At 42.5% G+C, this 24022-nt stretch overlaps 1 protein-coding gene across 9 annotated transcripts in view; it reads left to right on the plus strand.

The window, feature by feature from the left end:
• The window catches only part of LOC123745666 (afadin), a 356634-nt gene that overhangs the window by 199874 nt on the left and 132738 nt on the right, over positions 1 to 24022 (plus strand). For 8 of the 9 annotated variants that reach the window (XM_069312044.1, XM_069312042.1, XM_069312045.1 and 5 more), the window contains 10 exons: positions 13858 to 14096; positions 14403 to 14497; positions 15262 to 15429; positions 16022 to 16195; positions 16996 to 17098; positions 17584 to 17729; positions 18687 to 18786; positions 18903 to 19057; positions 20885 to 21017; positions 23089 to 23229. In XM_069312044.1, coding sequence (XP_069168145.1) covers positions 13858 to 14096; positions 14403 to 14497; positions 15262 to 15429; positions 16022 to 16195; positions 16996 to 17098; positions 17584 to 17729; positions 18687 to 18786; positions 18903 to 19057; positions 20885 to 21017; positions 23089 to 23229 — 1454 coding nt within the window. The remainder of the gene's footprint in view (positions 1 to 13857; positions 14097 to 14402; positions 14498 to 15261; positions 15430 to 16021; positions 16196 to 16995; positions 17099 to 17583; positions 17730 to 18686; positions 18787 to 18902; positions 19058 to 20884; positions 21018 to 23088; positions 23230 to 24022) is intronic. The other variant, XM_069312043.1, reaches the window with a different exon arrangement.

Genomic DNA, 24022 nt, shown 5'->3' on the forward strand with positions numbered 1-24022 from the left:
GCCACACTCTTGTGAGCTCTGGCTGCCACACTCTTGTGAGCTCTGGCTGCCACACTCTTGTGAGCTCTGGCTGCCACACTCTTGTGAGCTCTGGCTGCCACACTCTTGTGAGCTCTGGCTGCCACACTCTTGTGAGCTCTGGCTGCCACACTCTTCTGAGCTCTGGCTGCCACACTCTTGTGAGCTCTAGCTGCCACACTCTTGTGAGCTCTGGCTGCCACACTCTTGTGAGCTCTGGCTGCCACACTCTTCTGAGCTCTGGCTGCCACACTCTTGAGAGCTCTGGCTGCCACACTCTTGTGAGCTCTGGCTGCCACACTCTTGTGAGCTCTGGCTGCCACACTCTTGTGAGCTCTGGCTGCCACACTCTTGTGAGCTCTGGCTGCCACACTCTTGTGAGCTCTGGCTGCCACACTCTTGTGAGCTCTGGCTGCCACACTCTTGTGAGCTCTGGCTGCCACACTCTTGTGAGCTCTGGCTGCCACACTCTTGTGAGCTCTGGCTGCCACACTCTTCTGAGCTCTGGCTGCCACACTCTTCTGAGCTCTGGCTGCCACACTCCTGAGAGCTCTAGCTGCCACACTCTTGAGAGCTCTGGCTGCCACACTCTTGTGAGCTCTGGCTGCCACACTCCTGAGAGCTCTGGCTGCCACACTCCTGAGAGCTCTGGCTGCCACACTCCTGAGAGCTCTGGCTGCCACACTCCTGAGAGCTCTAGCTAACACACTCTTGTGAGCTCTGGCTGCCACACTCTTGTGAGCTCTGGCTGCCACACTCCTGAGAGCTCTGGCTGCCACACTCCTGAGAGCTCTGGCTGCCACACTCTTGTGAGCTCTGGCTGCCACACTCTTGTGAGCTCTGGCTGCCACACTCTTGTGAGCTCTGGCTGCCACACTCTTCTGAGCTCTGGCTGCCACACTCTTGTGAGCTCTGGCTGCCACACTCCTGAGAGCTCTGGCTGCCACACTCCTGAGAGCTCTGGCTGCCACACTCCTGAGAGCTCTGGCTGCCACACTCCTGAGAGCTCTAGCTGCCACACTCTTGTGAGCTCTGGCTGCCACACTCCTGAGAGCTCTGGCTGCCACACTCCTGAGAGCTCTGGCTGCCACACTCTTGAGAGCTCTGGCTGCCACACTCTTTTTATTAAAGTTATGATAAACCATATCCCACTGTCAGCATCTGGGGAGAACTTACCAACTACATTATATCATAACTCTTTATTCACTCTGCCTCTTAGTATATATTTCTCACTTAATTTACACCCCTTGTGTTAGTGATGATATTTGATATATTTATACACGTGAGTGTATGTTGACCAGACCACACACTAGAAGGTGAAGGGACGACGACGTTTCGGTCCGTCCTGGACCATTCTCAAGTCGATTCTGTCTACTTGAGAATGGTCCAGGACAGACCGAAACGTCGTCGTCGTCCCTTCACCTTCTAGTGTGTGGTCTGGTCAATATACTTTAGCCACGTTATTGTGACTCCTCGCCTGCACGTGTGTGTGTCTGTGTGTCTGTGTGTCTGTGTGTCTGTGTGTCTGTGTGTCTGTGTGTCTGTGTGTCTGTGTGTCTGTGTGTCTGTGTGTCTGTGTCTGCCTGTCTGTTTGTTTTACAGCTTATAGGATACGTGGGGAGTGTGCCCATGTCAATGTTTATATTATTAGAGAAAATATTTGTCTGTCTCAGTTCATAGTAGGAAGGCAGACGCTTGCGGATAACCTCACCCAACTTTACAGGAGGTACGGTCTGAGGTAAGGGGTGAACATAGGCTAGTCGCGGTAGGCTCAAGTTTAAAGCCATAAGAAATATAAGCATTTATAGACAACCTCAGCCCCATCCCTTGAGTTTCATGGAGTCACATGTGAAGTATTTGGTGTCATTCCTTTACGGTAGTTAGTGGTTGTTGTATATTACATTTCTTTAGTTGTAATACTGAATGAAGAGGCGGATTAGGGCGTTCAATCACGGGTCTGTTTATTAATGGCACGGGCGAGACTCAATGGTTAGGAACGCATTAATTAATATACATTCAGTGTTAATTTATGTTTACTGCGTGGCTTTGAATGTGTTGTGGTAATGTTGGGTGAAGTGTGGTGTGTGTGTGTGTGTGTGTGTGTGTGTGTGTGTGTGTGTGGTGTGTGGTGTGTGGTGGGTGTGTGTGTGTGTGGTGTGTGTGTGGTGTGTGTGTGGTGTGTGTGTGTGTGTGTGTGTGTGTGTGTGTGTGTGTGTGTGTGTGTGTTGGTGTGTGTGTGTGTGTGTGTGTGTGTGTGTGTGTGTGTGTGTGTGCGCGTACTCACCTAGTTGTGCTTGCGGGGGTTGAGCTCTGGCTCTTTGGTCCCGCCTCTCAACTGTTAATCAACTGGTGTACAGATTCCTGAGCCTATTGGGCTCTATCATATCTACATTTGAAACTGTGTATGGAGTCAGCCTCCACCACATCACTTCCTAATGCATTCCATTTGTCAACTTCTCTGACACTAACAAAATTATTTATATTGTATACTCACCTAGTTGTGCTTGCGGGGGTTGAGCTTTGGCTCTTTGGTCCAACTTCACTCAGCTCCAAACACATTCGCGTGTGTGTATGTGTGTGTTCGCGTGCGTGCGTTTCCCTCCTTCAGATGGATGTTGTGTGGGGTAGGGCTTTGGTGTTCCTTGCCGGTATTGATTGTAATATTGATTGGCCGGGGGGGGGGGGGGGGGGGGTTGACCGCCCCACAAGTCCCCACCCCAAATGCTACCACCTCAGGAGCCATACTGCGCTCACTGACTGGACGCTCCAGAAGTTGGTCCTATTGTTCCATTATTCCTCTAGATTGATTAATAACTATAAAGATATTGATTTTTATAATAACGTCTTATAAAACTACTCTTGTGGATGAACTCTCGTATGGGTTAGGTTAGTTGACCTCACCTGACCCGAGGACACTATTGTGCAGTTGCTTAAGCATTTTATAGGATTAGTGTTCTGTAATAACCCTAATCTCTCCTAAATCAGCTTAAGCCTCACGTGCAGCTTAGTATGGCGGAGCCAAGATGTGGGGGGGGGGGGAGGGGGACTTGTGGTGGTGGTGTGTGTGTATTCACCTAGTTGTGTTTGCGGGGGTTGAGCTTTGCTCTTTCGGCCCGCCTCTCAACTGTCAATCAACTGTTTACTAACTACTTTTTTTCCCCACACCACACACACCCCAGGAAGCACCCCGTGACATCTGACTAACTCCCAGGTACCTATGTACTGCTGTATATGTATATATATGATATGTGTGTGTGTATGTGGGGTAATTGGGCGGTTCAGTGTTGTGTATTTACTATTTGTCTGTTGGAGCTAGGTGTTAGCTCATGGACTCCGCCTTTGTAACCGTCGGTCGTCTAATGAATTAACTTCTGACTTTTTTTCTCTCATCACATTTACTGCACAGTTCTCTCTCTCTCACACACACACACACAGCCCCAGGATGCAACAGCTGTCTAACACCGAGGTACCTGTACGCTGCTAGGTGTACAGAGGCATCAAGTGAAAGAAATCCTAGTTATTTGTTTCTGCCTCTGCCGGGAATTGAACCCGGTATGTGGACTGAGCGTGTGTATCCTCAGATGTAATGGATAACATTTGTACCGAATCAACTAGTCAGTTAGACATCACAGAAATGATGTCTGGGGAAGTCTGCGGGAACATTGTGAATGTTTTCACTTAACCACCTTGGCAGAGCTGGTAGGAAACTCTTAAGTTACTACTTGTTTCACTTGTGTGAAACACTGTAAGTCTATTATAATGGTTTAGTATATTACTGTATGACAACACCGGATATTGTGGTGACTGGAGGTGAGATATTGAGAAATCACAACGTAGTGTCACGGGGATTTTTGTCAATTTCCTGTTGAAGTTTACGTGTTTACGGCACGCATAGACGCAATAAAGCACCTAAATTATTGGGATCGTCTCAAAGCCCTCCAAATGTACTCACTAGAAAGAAGACGAGAGAGATATCAAATAATATACACCTGGAAGATACTGGAGGGCCAAGTATCAAATCTACACAGTAAAATAACAACGTACTGGAGTGAACGATATGGAAGAAAATGTAGAATAGAACCAATGAAGAGCAGAGGTGCTACTTGGACTTGTTCCGAGTAGCTGAATCTATAACGACAACAAACAAACCCAAGCCACAACAGCTTCTGCATATGGGTTCAAGACGGAACGACAGGTCGTCTAAACGTGGGGTTGGGTTATTTACTAAGCCCAGGGCTTGCAGACGACAGCCCATCCTCTAGGAGCATCCGCCTTATGGCGCTGAAATCGTGCACAAGACTAACACCATTGAAGCTAAAGTAATAAAATGATGCACATTCAAAACAGAACAACGTATCTTGCAATCTTGCACAGGCGAGTAACTTAGCAATTACTTGAAACTTTCATTCTCTCGTGAAGGTAAAGAAATGCTGACAGGAAAAGTATACTTTTTCGATCTAAAAATGTAACACATTATACAAAGTCAAGAAAGACAAAGATAAGAGGAAGCCATTTGCGATATTAAACCCAAACATTTTTGTATGCAAAACTCCTAAGCAAAAGTCACATCTAGTATTGGCACAAAAACAATTGATTGACAGTTGAGAGGCGGGCCCAAAGAGCCAAAGCTCAACCCCCGCAAGCACAACTAGGTGAACACTTGCTTCAGGGAGCTGGAACGATAGAACTGAGCGAAACCGCGAACAGTGCTCTCAGTGAACCATTGAACACAGTGAAAATAAAGAACAAAAAATTAATTTTGTCACGAAGGCGACACCAATCTCGCCCACCTGGCCACCCGTGCCTTGACTGGACTTTATAGTAGTCTTAGACAGTCTGCCCGAGGGCCTGCGGGCCGCTTCAAGCAACAGCCTGGTGGTCCAAACTCTCAAAAGTCAAGCCTGGCCTCGGGGCGGGCTTGGGGAGTAGAAGACCTCCCAGAACCCCATCAAGCTGGTATCGAGCCTCCTCCAGGCCCTCACTTCTGCAATTTCATATTACAAATTAGACAAAAATAAATCAATCAAAGTTAAATGGAGTCTTTGTGGTGACTTGATAATAGGAAACCACTCAAGTACCTCCATTACACAAAGGTGGCAGCAAATCAGTCACAAATATCTATTTGCCTTTATTATAACATATCATAAATACAAATCTTTGACATAGTGACATCTTTTGACATTGACATGAGGCTATAAGAGACGTGAATTGACATGTGCACAGTCTGCCCAAGATGAGATGACGCTAGACAGCTCTCCTTAAGTGGGACAAATCCACTCACTAAATCTCTGCTCAGCGTCTTAGATGCTCTGGAAGACGTACACAATATCAACGCAATATTTACAGACCGCGACAACCTTCAGCTAATATAACTCTGATGTAATATCACACAAGATCCCTACGTCGACCTGCGGATTGTGTTGGTTGGGCGGAACCATGCCGTTGTTCCCGTCATGGCGTGGTTGGTATGTGTGGACGGGGTTACTTGAGGAAACGAGGCGGTAATACCAAAGGAAGGCGAAATAGGAGAACATTACCACAAAATAGGAAGATTGAGAGCGATGAAAAATAGTGGAATGGGAAAACCATTCCACTATTTTTCATCGCATACAGCGAGATGGTAAACGTCAGTCGGTAAGAAATTGACAATGTTGTAGGTAAGTGTGTACTCACCTAATTGTACTCACCTAATTGTGCTTGCGGGGGTTGAGCTTTGGCTCTTTGGTCCCGCCTCTCAACTGTCAATCAACTGGTGTACAGATTCCTGAGCCTACTGGGCTCTATCATACCTACATTTGAAACTGTGTATGGAGTCAGCCTCCACCACATCTCTTCCTAGTGCATTCCATTTATTAACTACTCTGACACTGAAAAAATTCTTTCTAACGTCTCTGTGGCTCATCTGGGTACTAAGTTTCCACCTGTGTCCCCTTGTTCGTGTCCCACCCGTGCTGAAGAGTTTGTCTTTGTCCACCCTGTCAATTCCCCTGAGAATTTTGTAGGTGGTTATCATGTCTCCCCTTACTCTTCTGTTTTCCAGGGATGTGAGGTTCAGCTCCTTTAGCCTTTCCTCGTAGCTCAATCCTCTCAGTTCCGGGACGAGCCTGGTGGCATACCGCCACCAGGTGTGTGTGTGTGTGTGTGTGTGTGTGTGTGTGTGTGTGTGTGTGTGTGTGTGTGTGTGTGTGTGGTGAGGGTTGCTGGCGGGTCTTGGAGTGCCTCTCTCTTCTCTCGTGACGGAGGGGGTGATGTAGGGGAGGTCTCCATGTGCACACAGGGAGGAGCAGAGAGTGGGGGGGTCAACACGTGGCTCGTGTGAACGTCAGCAGGTGGTCAGCCCACTCACACACAGACTTAAACAGAGGGGAGAAAGGGAACGTTGATAAAAATGGTCAAGGCAACATGTAAAGGATGAATTAGTAGGAGAGAAATGTACTCTAACCTAAATGGAATGGCAGAGAAAAATGTGTGCAGCTCTGAAGGGTGAAATAGAGAGGGAAACGAGCTCGATATTTTATAAAGTCGTAAAGCTTTATCCTGAGTGGACATCCTCGTCTTGTGCAGACGCACCACTAAAGCTCTTTGCGGTAAAGATTTATACTTGAAGTCACTTGACAACGGAGGAGTTGAGAAAGTGGTGTGGAGCGCCTTAAGTTGTGGCAGGCAGGTCCTGAAGGGCCAGGAGGAAGGCAGTGATGGCTCCCAAAGCTGCCTCAGCAAGATCTGTAATGCTACCCGCAGCATCAGTATTGTTTCTGCAGTGTACAGGAGCTACAGTCCTAGTCACTATGATGCTGAGCGCCAGGTGGTGGTGGTGGCTGGAGATGGTGTGGCTAGAGGAAGCTGAGGCATGTAGCAGTGGTCAGGACGGGTCGACTGTTGTGATGTGTTGTTGCAGCGAGACAACTGAATTGCTGATTGCAGTTTCATCAGCACTAAAACGTGTTATGCTCAACGTAATAAATGCTGGCATTGTTGTTCCTCGTTGTTGAGGAGTGATGGCTGCTGGTACCGTGATGAGACGGTAGACATGGAGCTAGATTCACGAAGCAGTTACGCAAGCACTTACGAACGTAAACATCTTTTCTCAATCTTTGGCGGCTTTGTTTACAATTATTAAACAGTTAATGAGCTCCGAAGTACCAGGAGTCTGTTTATAACAACAACAACAGTTGGTTGGCAAGTTTTCATGCTTGTAAACTGTTTAATAAGTGTAACCAAAGCCGTCAAAGATTGAGGAAAGATGTACACGTTCGTAAGTGCTTGCGTAAGTGCTTTCGTGAATCTGGCCCATGGTGTTTACATGTGTGTGTGTGCAGACAGGCTAACGCATAAAGCATTTCTTAGACCATCTAGAGTACTAGACTAGGAACAAATAAACAAATCCACAAGGGCCGTGACTAGGATTCGAACCTGCGTCCGGGAGCATCCCAGACACTGCCTTAATCGACTGAGCTACGACAGGGAAAAGGGTTGAAACCGAAGTTCTAGGTTTCTAGGTTACTAGACTAGGGGTTCTTAACCGGGGGTCTTCACACCCCGCGGAGGCGTGTGAAGCACTCTTCACTCTACCCACCACGAGACTAAGAAAAATAACGGAACGCGAAGATGCCAACATAGAAGATACTGCTCAACATGACACGCCCACTACACCTGATTAATCTTTCTATGTGCTTCATACCCTTTTTTCGCCTTATTATTCTCACTATTACGCCTTACTCTTCACCTGTTTTATTTGTATTTGTCTGCTCCTGACCTCCCAAATAGTAGACATTCAATATGTCCTGTACTGTCCCATCACTTGAGAATGCACCATGTTGGTTCGAAATGTTTTGTATATTTATAATAAGTCTCGAACGAAGATGACTTTTGGAGAAATCCTCTTTATATATATATATATATATATATATATATATATATATATATATATATATATATATATATATATAAACTTTATATATTTACTATATATATATATAACTTTTAACTATATATATATATATATATATATATATATATATATATATATATATATATATATATATATATAATATAATACTTTCTAGTGTGTGGTTTGGTCAACATATTTCAGCCACGTTATTGTGACTCCTCGCCTGCACCGTTCCTTATGTTACAACTCCTTGTCCTCGTAACCCCTGTGTGTGTGTTATATTGTCATAATGTCTTAGTACTTTCTCCTCATAATGACGCCCAACCACTTGGGCTGGACGGTAGAGCAATGGTCTCGCTTCATGCAGGTCGGCGTTCAATCCCCGACCGTCCAAGTGGTTGGACACCATTCTTTCCCCTCTGCCCCATCCCAAATCCTTCTCCTGACCCTTCCAAGTGCTATATAGTCGTAATGGCTTGGTGCTTTCTCCTCATAGTTCCTATTCCTCATAGTTCCTATTCCTTATAATGACCTAACCAAAGCGGTGAACAGAACTCTCGAAACCTTTTCCAGGTAAGATCCAGATAGTGTTGTGATCAGTTACGCTCAAATACTTAACAGATAGACAATACCATTATCCGAGGTTGATGTTCAGGTTGGTAATTTGCATACACAATTATTGTGTATACCTAGATGCACCTACCTGCACGGGTAGGGGCTGGGCTGCAGCTCTTGGGTACCACCTCACAACCTTCAGTCGACTGCTGCACGTGTCCTGTAAACCCCCCATTGTGTTTCGTCATATATTTGAACCTAAGTCTGAAGCTGGCTTCCGCCTCTTCAGTCTCAAGTTGGTAAAGTTCATACAATAGTTTGGCACAAAGGATGTTCCTGCTACCGTCCTCAGGGCTCTAGTCTGGGGGGTGGGGCGCTGTGTAGCCCGTAGTGGTGATTGTGCCACAGTGGTGGTGGTTGTGGCACAGTGGTGGTGGTTGTGGCACAGTGGTGGTGGCACTGTAGGTGTGGTGGTTGTGCCACAGTGGTGGTGGTTGTGGCACAGTGGTGGTGGCACTGTAGGTGTGGTGGTTGTGGCACAGTGGTGGTGGCACTGTAGGTGTGGTGGTAGTGGCACAGTGGTGGTGGCACTGTAGGTGTGGTGGTAGTGCCACAGTGGTGGTGGCACTGTAGGTTGTACCACTATGTAGTGGAAGATGCGGTGGTATCTGTAATCAATATAACCTCTGGATATTGTAACCTGGAATCTGGATATTGTAACCTGGAATCTGGATATTGTAACCTGGAATCTGGATATTGTAACCTGGAATCTGGATAATGTAACCTGGAATCTGGATAATGTAACCTGGAATCTGGATATTGTAACCTGGAATCTGGATATTGTAACCTGGAATCTGGATATTGTAACCTGGAATCTGGATATTGTAACCTGGAATCTGGATATTGTAACCAGGATTCTGGATAGTGTAACCTGGAATCTGGATATTGTAACCTGGAATCTGGATATTGTAACTCGTATCGTATCTACAATGAGCTACCGGTGACCGCCGTAGGACCTGGGTTGTGCTATAGAGCGCATGTGACTAGTATACAGGCTACATAAATACCTTAGAGACTTGATAGTGAGGATACCTATCTACCTTGGGGTGATTCCGAGGATCAACGTCCCTGCGGCCCATTCTCTGACCAGGCGTCTCGTGCACTGTAATGAAAAGTGTTGTTGTGGTGAAGGAATGAGAGAATGTGGTTTGAGTTGTGGTGGAGTGACTGTGAGCCTCGCCTCGTTCTGTGAGGAGCCCCTCGCCTCGTTCTGTGAGGAGCCTTTGAACCTCGTCCTGTGAGGAGCCTTTGAACCTCGTCCTGTGAGGAGCCTTTGAACCTCGTCCTGTGAGGAGCCTTTGGACCTCGTCCTGTGAGGAGCCTTTGGACCTCGTCCTGTGAGGAGCCTTTGAACCTCGTCCTGTGAGGAGCCTTTGAACCTCGTCCTGTGAGGAGCCTTTGAACCTCGTCCTGTGAGGAGCCTTTGAACCTCGTCCTGTGAGGAGCCTTTGAACCTCGTCCTGTGAGGAGCCTTTGAACCTCGTCCTGTGAGGAGCCTTTGAACCTCGTCCTGTGAGGAGCCTTTGAACCTCGTCCTGTGAGGAGCCTTTGAACCTCGTCCTGTGAGGAGCCTTTGAACCTCGTCCTGTGAGGAGCCTTTGAACCTCGTCCTGTGAGGAGCCTTTGAACCTACTCCTGTGAGGAGCCTTTGAACCTCGTCCTGTGAGGAGCCTTTGAACCTCGTCCTGTGAGGAGCCTTTGAACCTCGTCCTGTGAGGAGCCTTTGAACCTCGTCCTGTGAGGAGCCTTTGAACCTCGTCCTGTGAGGAGCCTTTGAACCTCGTCCTGTGAGGAGCCTTTGAACCTACTCCTGTGAGGAGCCTTTGAACCTACTCCTGTGAGGAGCCTTTGAACCTCGTCCTGTGAGGAGCCTTTGAACCTCGTCCTGTGAGGAGCCTTTGAACCTCGTCCTGTGAGGAGCCTTTGAACCTCGTCCTGTGAGGAGCCTTTGAACCTCGTCCTGTGAGGAGCCTTTGAACCTCGTCCTGTGAGGAGCCTTTGGACCTCGTCCTGTGAGCGGGTCTCCCTGGTCCTGTTGAGCAGCTCTCGCTAAGAGGATCCGCATGAAATCAATCAAGAGCCTCAGAGTGAGCAGCTCTTTTTTTCTGGGAATTTTGCTGACGTTATCTCCTCCCTCATTAGAAAAAATATTATTTCGTCTTTTTTTCCCCTCTCTATTTTTTTTACCAATGATATATTTCGAATTAGAGTTTTTAGTCTAAATGTTAGTTAATTATGACAATTTTTTGTCTTTTATTGGTGCTAGTGTTTCGTTATTAATAGAAATTAGGTTACTACCAGAGTTAATATATTATTTTATCAGCGACTCTCGTCATCTGAATCAAATTTACTCTTCAATATGGTTTTTTCAGATTTATATTTAAATGATCTTTAGCTCTTATGTCATAAGCATGCGTTCTCAAACCTCAAGAAAAATATAAAAATAAAAGTTCCAGGGTTTTACAGATAATATTGCAGTCATTATCCCAACCTACCAAAGAACTCAAAGCAGAAAGTGTCGAGCCCGCTTAGTTGTACATTGTTTCAAATTTCCTCAAATATATTAATTTTGGAATCTCTTTGAATGAAAACAAAAAATTGAGCTTTTTGAGAATAGAATGTTGTCGCCAAAAAATGTGGGCGGATTTATATCGAGATTTATATCGATATAAATTGTTCTCCGGATTTATATCGAGAAGAACCTGCACTTACACACCGTTTGGTGCCGTGTGTAAATCGTGAGCTGGCAGCCCTTTTACTGTCATCCAGAATTGGGGTTGTTCTTGGAGAAGTTATGGATCTTATTGAAAGATATACCATAAATTCTGGAGAATTTCGACGTGCCATGCAAGAACATCTTGGAAGACGAACAAATCATTTTGTTCATGAGTTTTACCATTTTACACAAATCCTTACCAGCTAGGGAGGGAAAGATGGGAAGTGGGTGAGAGAGAAGCAAGAAAAACTATTGGGGGAGGCGCGCAAATTTTTAAATATACTTCGTAAAGATAACTGTACAGTAGAGTGATATATTCCGACGTAGGAGACTGGATATGCATCTTCGATCGAAACATATCTATTATTATTAATATAAATATAGTAAAATTCAATACTTCATTGAAGAGTAGAGCGGTTGCCTCCACATGGCTCCAAACACTGACATTTGAACTGAATACGATCAAAGCCCTTGACGACAATAAGCGTTTCAACGGGGACGACGCCAATTGTATATCTTTTTTCATGTCTGGTCTTCAAACATGACAACGATTTTACCAATATTCATAACGATTTTACCAATATTCATAACGATTTCCCCTCTTTGCCCCTAGCGACAGTGGTCAAATATGTAAGAATATTAAGCGGCCCCAGTGGGAGCTTGGGGAATCGCTGACCTAGAAAATCAACAAGGAACAAATGGCTGCCCGCATTCGCTGGCTCATATTTCAGCTGTTGTGTTGAGACCAACCTCCCACCCCTCGTACGGTACTCTGCTGCACACGCTAATATTTATTAGAATGTTTATTTGAATTTAGAGGTAGTGTCTCGGAATAAATATAATTTTATATATATATATTATATACACAGGTAATATTATTATTGACTCACTGGGGGTCAAATTTTGGTTTTATGCTTCACCAGGTGCAGAGCCCTTGCCATCGCTGCATATTCTAGTAGTGGTTTAACAAATGTTGTTGGTTGCCGTGAAGTCCTGATTGAGGTTTCTCAACGATGTTCTAATTTTTTCCCAGCGTCCCTAATGCTGCTGATGTTACCTTGTGTCCTGCGTTAGTGTTGGAATTATGTCCACTCAAATCTTTCTCTACGATTCCTATTGTTACCTATCCCTTGTGATGTAGATGTCTCCTGGTCTCTCTCCCTTTCCCATCTTCATTACCTTACATTTGTTTGCCCACTCCTGGAGTTTGTCAAGGTCCTACAATAACTGCTTGCAGTCTTCCTGTTTTTACACTCATCAGTTTTACATCATCTGAAAACATTGGCATGTAAAAGCTCACTCGACCAGGTAGGTCATTCACATAAATTAGGAACAATGACGATCCCAGGATATAGCCTTGTGGTACCCCAAAGGATACCTGATCAACCAGGCTGTGACTCATACGTCAGGCTGCAAGCAGCCGCGTCCAACAGCCTGGTTGATCAGTCCAGCAACCAGGAGGCCTGGTCGACGACCGGGCCGCGGGGACACTTAAGCCCCGGAAGCACCTCAAGGTAACTTCAAGTTAACCTCAAGGTAACCTCAAGGTAACCCCGTTTCTTACATTCCTCCAGCTTGAAGCCTCCTGTCGGGCTGTGACTTGTTGCTTTCTGTTCTTCAGGTAGTCTCTTACTCGGGTCAATATTTTCCCAGTTATCTCAGCCTGCTTCTCCATCACATTCACCAGCCTTTCATGAGGAACTGTGTCAAATGCTTTTAGATAATCTAGGAAAATACAGTCTAGCCAGCCTTATCCTTACCGCCTGTCATGTCATATTTTATTAAGGTAGGATCCCTCTCAGGCATTCTAGATGCGGTAGTGAATGTCATTTCTGACAAACCAGTTGGAGTTGTATGGCAAGATGCCAGTGATGACAAAGTTAAGACAACAGTGGACAGACTGCATCTTCATGCTTTTGTAAAATACTTGTTAACACTGCACTATGTTCTTTTGATAATTACTTTTGCCTCATGTTAGTGTCGTGTATTACAAAGGGCATTATTGGACGAGCTTATCTATAGCAGCTTATCACAGTAACAAGGTTATCGCGAATAACCAAACTCAATTACGGGCTCACCATAGCCCGGGCTACATGGACATTTCGTTCTGAGTAGCTAAATCTAAAACAGCAACAACAACATTGGAAGAGCTGTAACATTCTAATGCTCACATATTCACACAAAGTTACATAGACTGAAATGGATGATTACCACCTGTTATTTCAAGTTTCACCTGAGGTTTTCAGATCCACCTGAGTCACTCGTCATGTCCAGCTAATGTATCTTATCTTTAGGTTATCTTGAGATGATTTCAGGGCTTAGCGTCCCAGCAGCCCGGTCTTTGACTAGGCCTCCTTTTTGTTACACATCCCCAGAAAGCAGCCCGTAGCAGTTGTCTAACTCCCAGGTACCAATTAACTGCTAGGTGAACAGGTGCATCAGGGTGAAAGTAACTGCCCATTTGTTTTCGCTTCCACCGGGTATCGAACCCGAATGCTCAGGACTACGAATCCCGAGCGCTGTCCACTCAGCTGTCAGGCCTCTGGTAGGCTGAATAAATGTTACAAAGACTATTTATTATTATCTGATGTGACTTATGACAAATTTTTCTTTACAGATGGCACTGAACTAGGTGGGACAGGTAGACAGCATCAGCTACACCTCAATGTAACGGAAGTTGGCACAGACCGAAGCACTCACACCGGAGGACAGTCTCTTCAGCTTTTTGGCTCTAACATCCAGCCTCGCCACTGTGTCATCGCACATACAGAAGGCATCGTCACTGTCACACCATGTTCCCGGGATGCAGATACCTTCGTTAATGGACAACGCATATATGAGACCACAATTCTTCAGGTTAGCCCTGATTTTACTCAGTTGTACAGTATTTATTACTGTAGTTGTTAGGACAATTACAGTGCTGGAATTAATATAGTTTCTCATATGAACGATATAAATGCTTTATTGAATGACGTTGTTTAAATACTTTACTTTTGTCTTGATATTACAGTATAGTTATTGTTCACTATTGTAAAACCTTTGTGTTAATTTTTTTTATTTTTCTGGGAAAATATTTACTATTCATTTTATTTGTATGTAATTATTAATTCATTATTATAATGAATGATATGAAATTGACTCAAAAATTTTATTACTCTCCAGCATGGCTGCTTTGTACGATTTGGACGTATCCACAATTTCCGATTCATTGATCCACAACAGGATGATCGAATGCGTCAACACCACCTAATAGACAGGTACAAGCCAATTACAGAGTTGTTATTGTTTTGGGTTAAAACAAGTTCTGTATAAAGTTGACCATCAGAGTTAATTATTTTATATTGTCTTTTTATCATTAATCTATACAGTACCTTAATGTTCTGATAAAATATTTTACTTTGTACATTAGTTTACTAAATTGCCTCATGCAAAGAGATAGGCTTTTTTGTATTCAAAACCATTGAAAAATAGTATGTAAAAATAAGGATAACATTATGCAGAGCTGTGTTGAATAACAATAGAAGATTGTGGGTTTTGTATTGGAGGGATTTTAAGTCTTAATCTTTTTACCCATTACTTTCACTTAGTGGCTCAGAATGTCTAGTTATACTGTAGCATGTTGTGTTTTATGACATGCTTAATTTAATCAACCCTTTGACAAACTCACTATCAAAACCCCCTCCCCTTTTTTGTGTATAAAGCCTTGTAGATTGCATTTGTTAACATATTGTTGATATTTATAGGGACCTCATGTTAAAAGATGTTTTAACACAATGAATGATTTAATGTATCTTAATTAATTTACTTTTTATTAATTTACAAATTTTAAAACTCAAGGAACATTAATATCAGGAAATCAATAACTATTAAAAATTTGGTTGAGTGTAGCATGCAAATTGTTCCTCGGCAAGTGTACTGGAGGGTGTGTGTGTGTGTGTGTGTGTCCACTACACTTCTAGCTTGTTCGGTGGCCAGCATGTTAAGTGTAGCATGTAGCATGTAGCATCCCTGGGGTTGACAGATCTGGGCAAGAGAAGACTGCAACAGGGGGACCTGGGGAGAAGCAAGAGGCTGGGGGGGACACCGTGTCGCATGCTGGGTCACACTCGGGCTCTCAGGCTGGGTCACGCAACTCTAAGTCATCCGCGCAAGAACGTCCCAACAGGATTGATCAAAGCTTTGAGGGCAGGTAAGAAATGTCAACAATGTTGGGGATTTACAAAATAAAATGGTGGGGGAAGGGTAGGGTGGGGGTGGAGGGTAAATAAACGGCAACTGCATTTGATGAAGGCCAACTCAAATTAACACACTGCACTTTGATGTTCTGTGTTACATTTTGTCTGTGTGGGTTGTCTTCTGTCAGAAAGATGCTTATGAAAAAGCATGAATAATACTGTTGTTGCATGATCTTTGTTCTAATTCTCATGCAGCACTCGGACCATCAGACGTCATGCTATGTAAGTTATCAGTTTAAAATGGGGCGTTTCTCTATACAATATTTTGTATTTTCTGTGTGAAATGCATATACTGTACTGTATACTGAGCTATATATATATATTGTATATGGTGAAATATTTTCATTGCTTTTAAAACAGTTAAATAAACATATTAGAACTCTTACTAATATAGTTTTGGTACTTTACTGTACAGTTTTATAGTTCATAAATTTATTTTCATTTTTATTCTATTAAATAACCTGAATTGTTATAATATAGTTGTATCCATGTCTAAAACTAAAGCAGCTCAAATGTTGACTAATAATTTGCTAATTTTCTATTTAGGGGCAACTATGAACGATATCCTCCAGCCCGAGATCCAATACTTCCTGCCGTGCTGGAATTTCGAGAGGAAAGTGAAGAGGCATTTCTTCATGCCATTACGACTGACCTTGACCCAACCGATGTACAGTTTAAACTTGCACCAACGTATACGCTCTACATGGCTGCCAGGTTTAGGTGAGTTTTTAGAGATTATTCAAATGGAAAGGGGGAAGGGAGAGGGAAAATGTTGGATCAGAGGGAAGGTTAGGGTTTGGGGGGGGGGAAGTGAAGAGGTGAGAGGAGAAGATTGGGAAAGAGTGGGGAGATAGGGAGAGAGTGGGGAGATTAGGAGAGGGTGAAAGTTGGGGGGGAGAGATGGGAGATGGAGTGTGTGGAAGAGAGGGGGATAGAGGAAGAGAGAGCATTGAGAGGGAGGGAGGGGAGAGGAGAGAGAGAGATCCAGGCATAGCTGGATTTCCCATCTAGTGAACATTAGGCTTTAACTTAGGCTTTAATTTGAAGGATTTAACTTAGGCTAGGCCTAGGTTAAAGCCTTTCAGAAATATTAGTGATAATAAAGACCTCGCACCATTTTCATGGAGTCAAGTGTGAAATATGGCGTTTGATTAACATGGAGTGTGGAGTTTTTAATGTCATGATAATAGAATATTTTTAGACCCATACTGTTGTTTCAATGCTTCTTAATAATGTATTTTATGAGAGAATGGGGAGAAAGAGGAAGCAATTGGAGTTGGAAGGATTAGAATGTAAGGGGAGAGCAAAAGGATGTGGATGGATAGATATAGACTGATAGATGGATACATGGCTGGTTGATGGATGTGTAGGTTAATAAACGGATAGATAGACGGATAGATCCATCTGTCAGTCATCTTCCACACCGTCTATCCGTGTGGGGGACAGACACAGACCAATGCAACACTGGGTAACCTCCCTTGTAAATCAATCAATTTAACTATACTGTATTTAATTTGCAGAGCATCAACCCACTACCGTCCAGACCTGAGCCCAACAGACCGTGCTCACAGGTTAACAGAAATGCTCACCAAGGTTGCAGCAATGGTTCAAAATGTCATACATGTAAGTCGAGCTGTATTTCTTTCATTAATCCTTAATCTGCTATGCTGTTTCAGTCCTACATCCAAATGCACATGAAAATATAAAAGATATTAAAAGCCCATAAGGATCAAACACACGTAGATATTTGAGCATGGGAGGAAATCCCATTCAGTGATCCGAGCACAGGAGGAAATCACATACGACTTCCTCCTGTGATATGATACCAGTTATGTATCTGGTACCAGTGTCATATGTACTGTATTGTATATATGGTACTGTAGTTTGAAATACCTTCCATCCCATTCATATTGTTGAGCATTTAACCATAGAAATAAACACTTTTGGTTTTAGCACTGTACATAAAAAATAAGTCAGAATTATTAATTAATACATATAACCAAGTTTCAGATAAAGACCAATATTTTGAGGTACAGTAGTGACTTGTCCATCTTAAAAAAAACTTTTACTTCATTACCTATTCCATACTCTTTCATTTTTTTTTTTAGTCTCGTCATGGAGATCCCACATCTTTAGCCTTCTGGATGGCAAATGCTTCAGAATTACTCCACTTTTTGAAGCAAGACCGACACGTTTGTGGCTATTCTCTTGATGCTCAGGATATTCTAGCGGAGGCTGTTCAGGTTGCCTTTAGGTAAGTTGATTCAGTATCCTTCTTGTGCAAATTTTGTTTATGTAAAAACTAAAAATGGATTTTAAAGCAGTGAATTGCAAGCGACGGTGTTCATATGTAGCACATCGTTTTCCATTAACTAGCAGGGGTTGAAAGTGCAGTTTCCTTCAGGCACAGTGCCATTCTATGCATGCCTCGAGGCATGGTGCCATTCCATGCATGCCTCCAGGCACAGTGCCACTCCATAATTAAGTGATAATTATTAATTATTTATATTATTATTATAATCATTTTAATAATAATAATTCTTGTATTTAATAATTATCACTCTTCCTTCTGCTTGGTCTTGAAGGAGGTCGGCCTCGGGTGAAAGAGGGCTGTGACGATCTCTGTCAGGAACCCGTAGGTGCGGGACCGGGACGTCCACCTCCCAAGGGGTCGTGCGACCCAATCTCTGCTTCAGGAGGCTGGGGTCATTCTTGCTCTTGGAGTGGTTCTTCTCCGGCCATGTCTGAACATTTTAAGTTCTCCGGGTTTGTAGCCCCTGTCCCCTTTTTCACCAACTTCGAGGTCAACCCCGGAACTCACAGTTCCGGTGATGGGGCTGGAACCAATCATATTGGCGTTTGCCTTTCCATTGGAGACTTTCGGCGCCATGGAGAGGGAGGGACCTGCTGCTTGGGAAACAGCTTCTCCTCCATATCAACCTACTCTGGCTTTGTGCCCTGGAGGGGCCACTCCAGACCAACAACCAGAGTGCACCACCATAGTCTCCTGAGACTGATGGATGCCTACTACTACTACTACATATTATACATACACACAACAGCAACAAAATTTTGTGGCAACAAAATTTACATAATATTAAATGTCCTTTTATATATAGTCATTGAACTATCCTGAAGACGACAATTCACTGCAAGATAAAGTTAGTCATGGTACAGTTCTTAAACCTTTTATGTTATTCTTTCATTGTAGAAGTTTGGTGGACTGCATGCAAGCAGAGTTGTCTACATCATTACCAATGTTTTTGGAAGATAGAGATGATGTAAATGAAGAGGAAGGGTCCACCGCTCACGTGAGTTGTACACCATATGTCACCCTGCATATTTCCTGAATAACTGCAAATAATTCATTAACAATCTGATAATTTTGTAGGTTTCTAGGCAGAGTGGTGATAATGGTGTCTTACAGGTGCTGTCCATCTTAACCAACACCATGGCTTTGTTGCGACGGTGTCGGGTGAATGCTGCTCTAACTATTCAGCTGTTCTCTCAGCTTTTTCATTTCATCAACATGTGGGTGTTCAACCGAATTGTAGTCGACTCTCACCCCAATTTTTGCACCAGGTATGTACTGGGCACTTTTTTTGTTATGATATATTCATGGATGTTTCATTTTCATGCATATATTTTTAGAATACATGTATATTTCTTCTTATTACTAATAAGGAACAGGATGAGTGATTTGAACAACTATTTTGAATTTAATTATGAAAGTATATTAATATTCATTTCTAAATAAGATGCTTTATTCCGTTTTGAAGATTTAATTATGAAAACCTTGTTTGAAAAATGTTAACGTCCTATTCCCACTATACACATGTGCACACATGCATACTTATACGTGCATGCACACACACATATGCATGATCACATACACTGCAAGGAAGAACTTAGGGGGGTAAGACAGTTCAAAAAACAATGGAGCAGGTCAAAGGGAAGTGTGCAGAGAGGCTGAACAGAGATGCAGTTACACTAAAAGAAAAAGGACAATAAACGGTACAATACAACTCATGGTTCAAGAGGCATAAACAATTCAAACCCAAGCTGCTCTGTAACCATAAGAGGAAAGTTGTCAGTGAATGAGGAATGGACTAGGCTGAATAAGACAGGATTAGTATGAAGTAAAGATGATTGATTATGAGGAACTTGGTGAAAGATTTGAAAAAAGATCATCAAAAACAACTCGGACAGCTGGCACTAGAGACAGCCGAGTCCACTGCAGATGAGGGACTGGTAAATATGGCAACTGCATAAGAGGTAGAAAGAGACAACTAAAGCTACTAGACAAGTCAATGACAGTAGTATTTAATTGTTGAATACCTGCTGACAATTTTGAATTGTTCTACTTCCACAGCCTGGCCTGTGGCCACCCTTCCTTGGTGATTGCTTGGACTGTGAGGCTGTTTGTATTCATACATTTTCATTTGTATTGAACATTCATATATTCGTTCCAGTATTCATGCTTGCTTGGTTGTTGAAGAGATACACACTGTAGATCGCTTCACAAGATCAATAACTTTATTGAATTAGGTAAATAAGATAATTGTGAAGCTACTAGGTCCTACCCTGATTAAGGTCTGAGACACTGGCGGCCTTCACTTGAGAGCAGCCACTGCCGGCTCTGTGGGAATGACGTCAGAGGCCTAGCTGCCTCAGGATTGGCTATACACCAACAATCTTACAATTTGAAAGTTGACACATAGTCTGAAGGCTTGCTCAGCAATCACAGGAGTTCCCTAGCTGCTAGAACACAGCTAATGTGAAACCATTATAGAGAAAAGGGAATAGTAGAAGGCACTAAATTACACATTGGCATCACTGACAATCATATCCTGCAAAGTAATAGAAATAAAAAGAAGAAAATTACTTACACATACTAAGGAAGTCACTATTACACAAAGCATTTTGGGCAACTTTTGAACCATCTGGACTAAAATAGTATAAATTTATACACATGATCACAGCTTTAATGAAACAATCCTGCTTTAAGAATCGACTGGACTTCTGTGACAATCGAATGTCCAACAGCCTGGTTGACCAGTCCAGCAACCAGAAGGCCTGGTTGAGGACTAGGCCGTAGGAAAGTTGAGCCCTGAAACCATCGCAAGGTAATCGCGAGGTAACCTGCATCAAGAAAATCTAGACACAGTCATACCATTAGAGCAGGAATTGTCTGTACGCACACGCCACATCAAATAAGTGCATGTATTCTATATACAACTACAGTAATTTACAATACAACTCTCACTATAAATTTCCAAATAATCTTTTTACATGTATTGCAAATACAGTAATAGATTTCAAGTCATTTAATTAAACATTTTGGAATGAAAGTATTTGGTATCCTGATTTGTTCTTTAAAGCATAACATATAACATCATTGAATTGCAGAGTGTGGGGTATAAGACTAAAACGACGTTTAGCTCGTATTGAGCTGTGGGCAGAGAAGCAGGGGCTAGAGCTGGCTGCCGATTGTCACTTGGCGAGACTCTCACAAGCAGCCATGTTGCTACATTCCCAAAAGGTATGAAGTAAAGATAGTCTCAAGAAGCAACACAAGAGTGGATCTGTATCAGTAACGTATCTTGAGCATTTTCACTTAGAGACGCTTTACTGTATTAGCCACTGCTTGTCTATGTTTTTCTTTTGTCTTAGTCTTTTTATCTGCTGCTTGGAATGTAGAGAAAATAGTAGTCATAATGTATGCATAAGTAATCATAAGTTTTTTATTCAAATAATCTTGCAATTTACAAGAAAATGACTTCTTAAGAAATCTTCAACCAGTGTCTATGATGTATTGATACACCAGCCCATCCTCCAACATGGATAGTACTTATAGCAATTATTTAATCAAATGTACAGAAATAGACTCTTGGTCCCCAAAAGTTTTTGCATTAGTAAATTAGCCCAAATGGCATGCTAAAAATGAAAAGTAAAAATCTAGCGTAACGTGTCCAAGGCATAAATAAGCAATTCTAGGCCTAATATATGCTGTCTTAGACATTCATTTAGTAAATAAATAAATAGTAAATGTTTAATCAGGTAAAAGTTCATACATACAAGATGAGTTACAAACAGAATATTAGATTTCTAGATAGAGCTAGTACATACTATGCCTAAAGCCACTAATAGGCACAGTGTTTTGGGCAAATACGTATACAGTATGTACTGTACTATATTAGGCCTTAGAATATTTAGGTTTTGTTTTAGTTCTTGTGCCTCTACAAAATTAATAGTACAAAATGTGAACATTGTTGACTGTAATGAATATTCCAGTTGTATCACTGATTTGTTTTAGAAACAGTACGAGTCCCGATACTGATCCTTGTGGGACAGTGCTCGTCAAGTCCTTGCATTCTGAATCTTCAGCCTCATTATCTCGTTTCTCATTGCTCCCAGGTGGATAGGTAGTCTTTCACCTAGTTCAACTTGCTTCCAGTTACTCCAGCATCTGTGGAATGTTTACAATGTTGCCTCCTGTGTGGAACCGTGTTGAAGGCTTTCTGGTGCTCCAGGAAGATGCAGTCAAACTGTTCTTGTATTTCCTGTGTGATTATTTATATCTTTTCATAGTACTTTAGCAGGCTTATTAGACTTGACTTCCCTTCTGTGAACCCATATTTTTTTGTCCATTCTAGAAATTCCACTAATCTTCTCCTGACTTATTTATCTTGAACCTTAATGGTCGCGCGCATGTCAATGATACATATTTGCAGTTTTTTGCCTCTTAACTCTCTTCCCTTCTTACATATAGGTATGACATTAGCAATCTTCCAGCTGTCAAGCAGCAATTTCCTCTCCAGTGAGTCATTGTAAATTATTAACAGAGGTTTGCTCATATTTTCTGCTGTGTTCTTTAGTGTCTATCAGAATATTTTATCTAATGCTCTGGATTTCGGCACATTTGCTTCCTTGCTTCATCTGCTGTAACTTGTGTCGTTGCTTTGTCTCTAACTCAAGGGTGTCCTGTCTAGCTACATCTGGAAGTGCTCAGGTACTAGTTTTGAACCTTCCTGCAAACTTCTTTTTAATACTCTACTTGACACATTTAATCGTTAGTTTCCATTTTGAAGGCGATGAGTTACAATAACGTGGCTTAAGTATGTTGACCAGACCACACACTAGAAGGTGAAGGGACGGCGACGTTTCGGTCTGTCCTGGACCATACTCAAGTCGATACCATTTTGCCTTTTCCCCTCTCTCTTTCCAATTAAATTTACTCTAATGTTTGGAGGGAAGGGGAATTACCAGGAGAAAGCATTAAGCCATTATGACTATATAGCACTTGGAAAGGATCAGGATAAGGATTTAGGATGGGAGGGATTAATGTTTGCAGATGCAAGTACAATATTTTTCATTTTTAAATTGGTATGATTTCCCTGCCTACTATACAGCACAGTAGTTCTCAGTACAGTATTTAGAAAATGGGGCGAGGCATTTATTTTTTATATATATTGATAAACAAAATGCTTTATGTAGGTTATCTTGAAGTTATCTTGAAATGATTTCGGGGCTTAGCGTCTCTGCGGCCCGGTCCTTGACCAGGCTTTCTCGATATATGTAATATATTTTTGTTTTTGTTTTTTTCTTTTCAGTCTGCTCCAGATGATATAGCAACCATATCATCCACATGTTTCAAACTTAATTCACTTCAGCTCCGAGCTCTATTAGAAAAATATCAGCCGATGCAAGATGAGCCGAAAATACCTCAAGACCTGATTGACAATGTTGTAGCTGTAAGTTGACTGCACAAAATGTTTTATTTGTAGTTTGTTAATGCCTTAAGCTTATCTGTAGGTCTTTCAAATTTAAGATGAAGGTTAACATTTGAATTCATTATGCATGGTTTGCATAAGGAATTATACAATCACTGGGTCATTGAATCTTATGAAAAATCATGAATGTTATCATGTTTAGATGTCATGTGAACATAATAACATGCTCATGGTCGTATGCAAATATTGTATCTTGCCTCGCAGTTACCTTGTGTTGTTTTGGGTATCAATGACCCCGTGGCCCAGTCTCTGACCAGGCCTCCTGGTTGGTGGTTTGGTCAACCAGGCTGTTGGATGTGGCTGTTCGCAGCCTGACATATGAACATGTATACTGTAGTTTATTCCCAAAGTTAAAAATGATTAAACTTTCTCTGTACCCAGATACTCAGGGCTAGCCTGACCCAACTTTGCAGGGTAAATGGTCTGAGGTATGAGACAAACATAAGCTGGTGATGGTTAGTCCTATTGATAATTGTAACGCCTCCTTTCCCCCCTCTCCAACATAATTTGTAAAAGATGGCTGGCCAAATCCCAAGATTTCCTGGCATATAAATACAGTAAATGGAAATTGTTCGAGGTTGGAGACCAGACAGGGAACAGTGGGGAGAGTATAAGCACTGAAATTAAACCATACAAGTGAATATATTTTTGTGCACAACACAGTATGTTATATGTGTATATTTCTCAGAAGGAACAAATAGATTGGATAGAGATTGTATATTGGTAATCTACTCTAGCATTAAAATTATATCTT

Source organism: Procambarus clarkii, chromosome 71 (genome assembly GCF_040958095.1).
Source record: "Procambarus clarkii isolate CNS0578487 chromosome 71, FALCON_Pclarkii_2.0, whole genome shotgun sequence".
Lineage (NCBI taxonomy): Eukaryota > Metazoa > Arthropoda > Malacostraca > Decapoda > Cambaridae > Procambarus > Procambarus clarkii.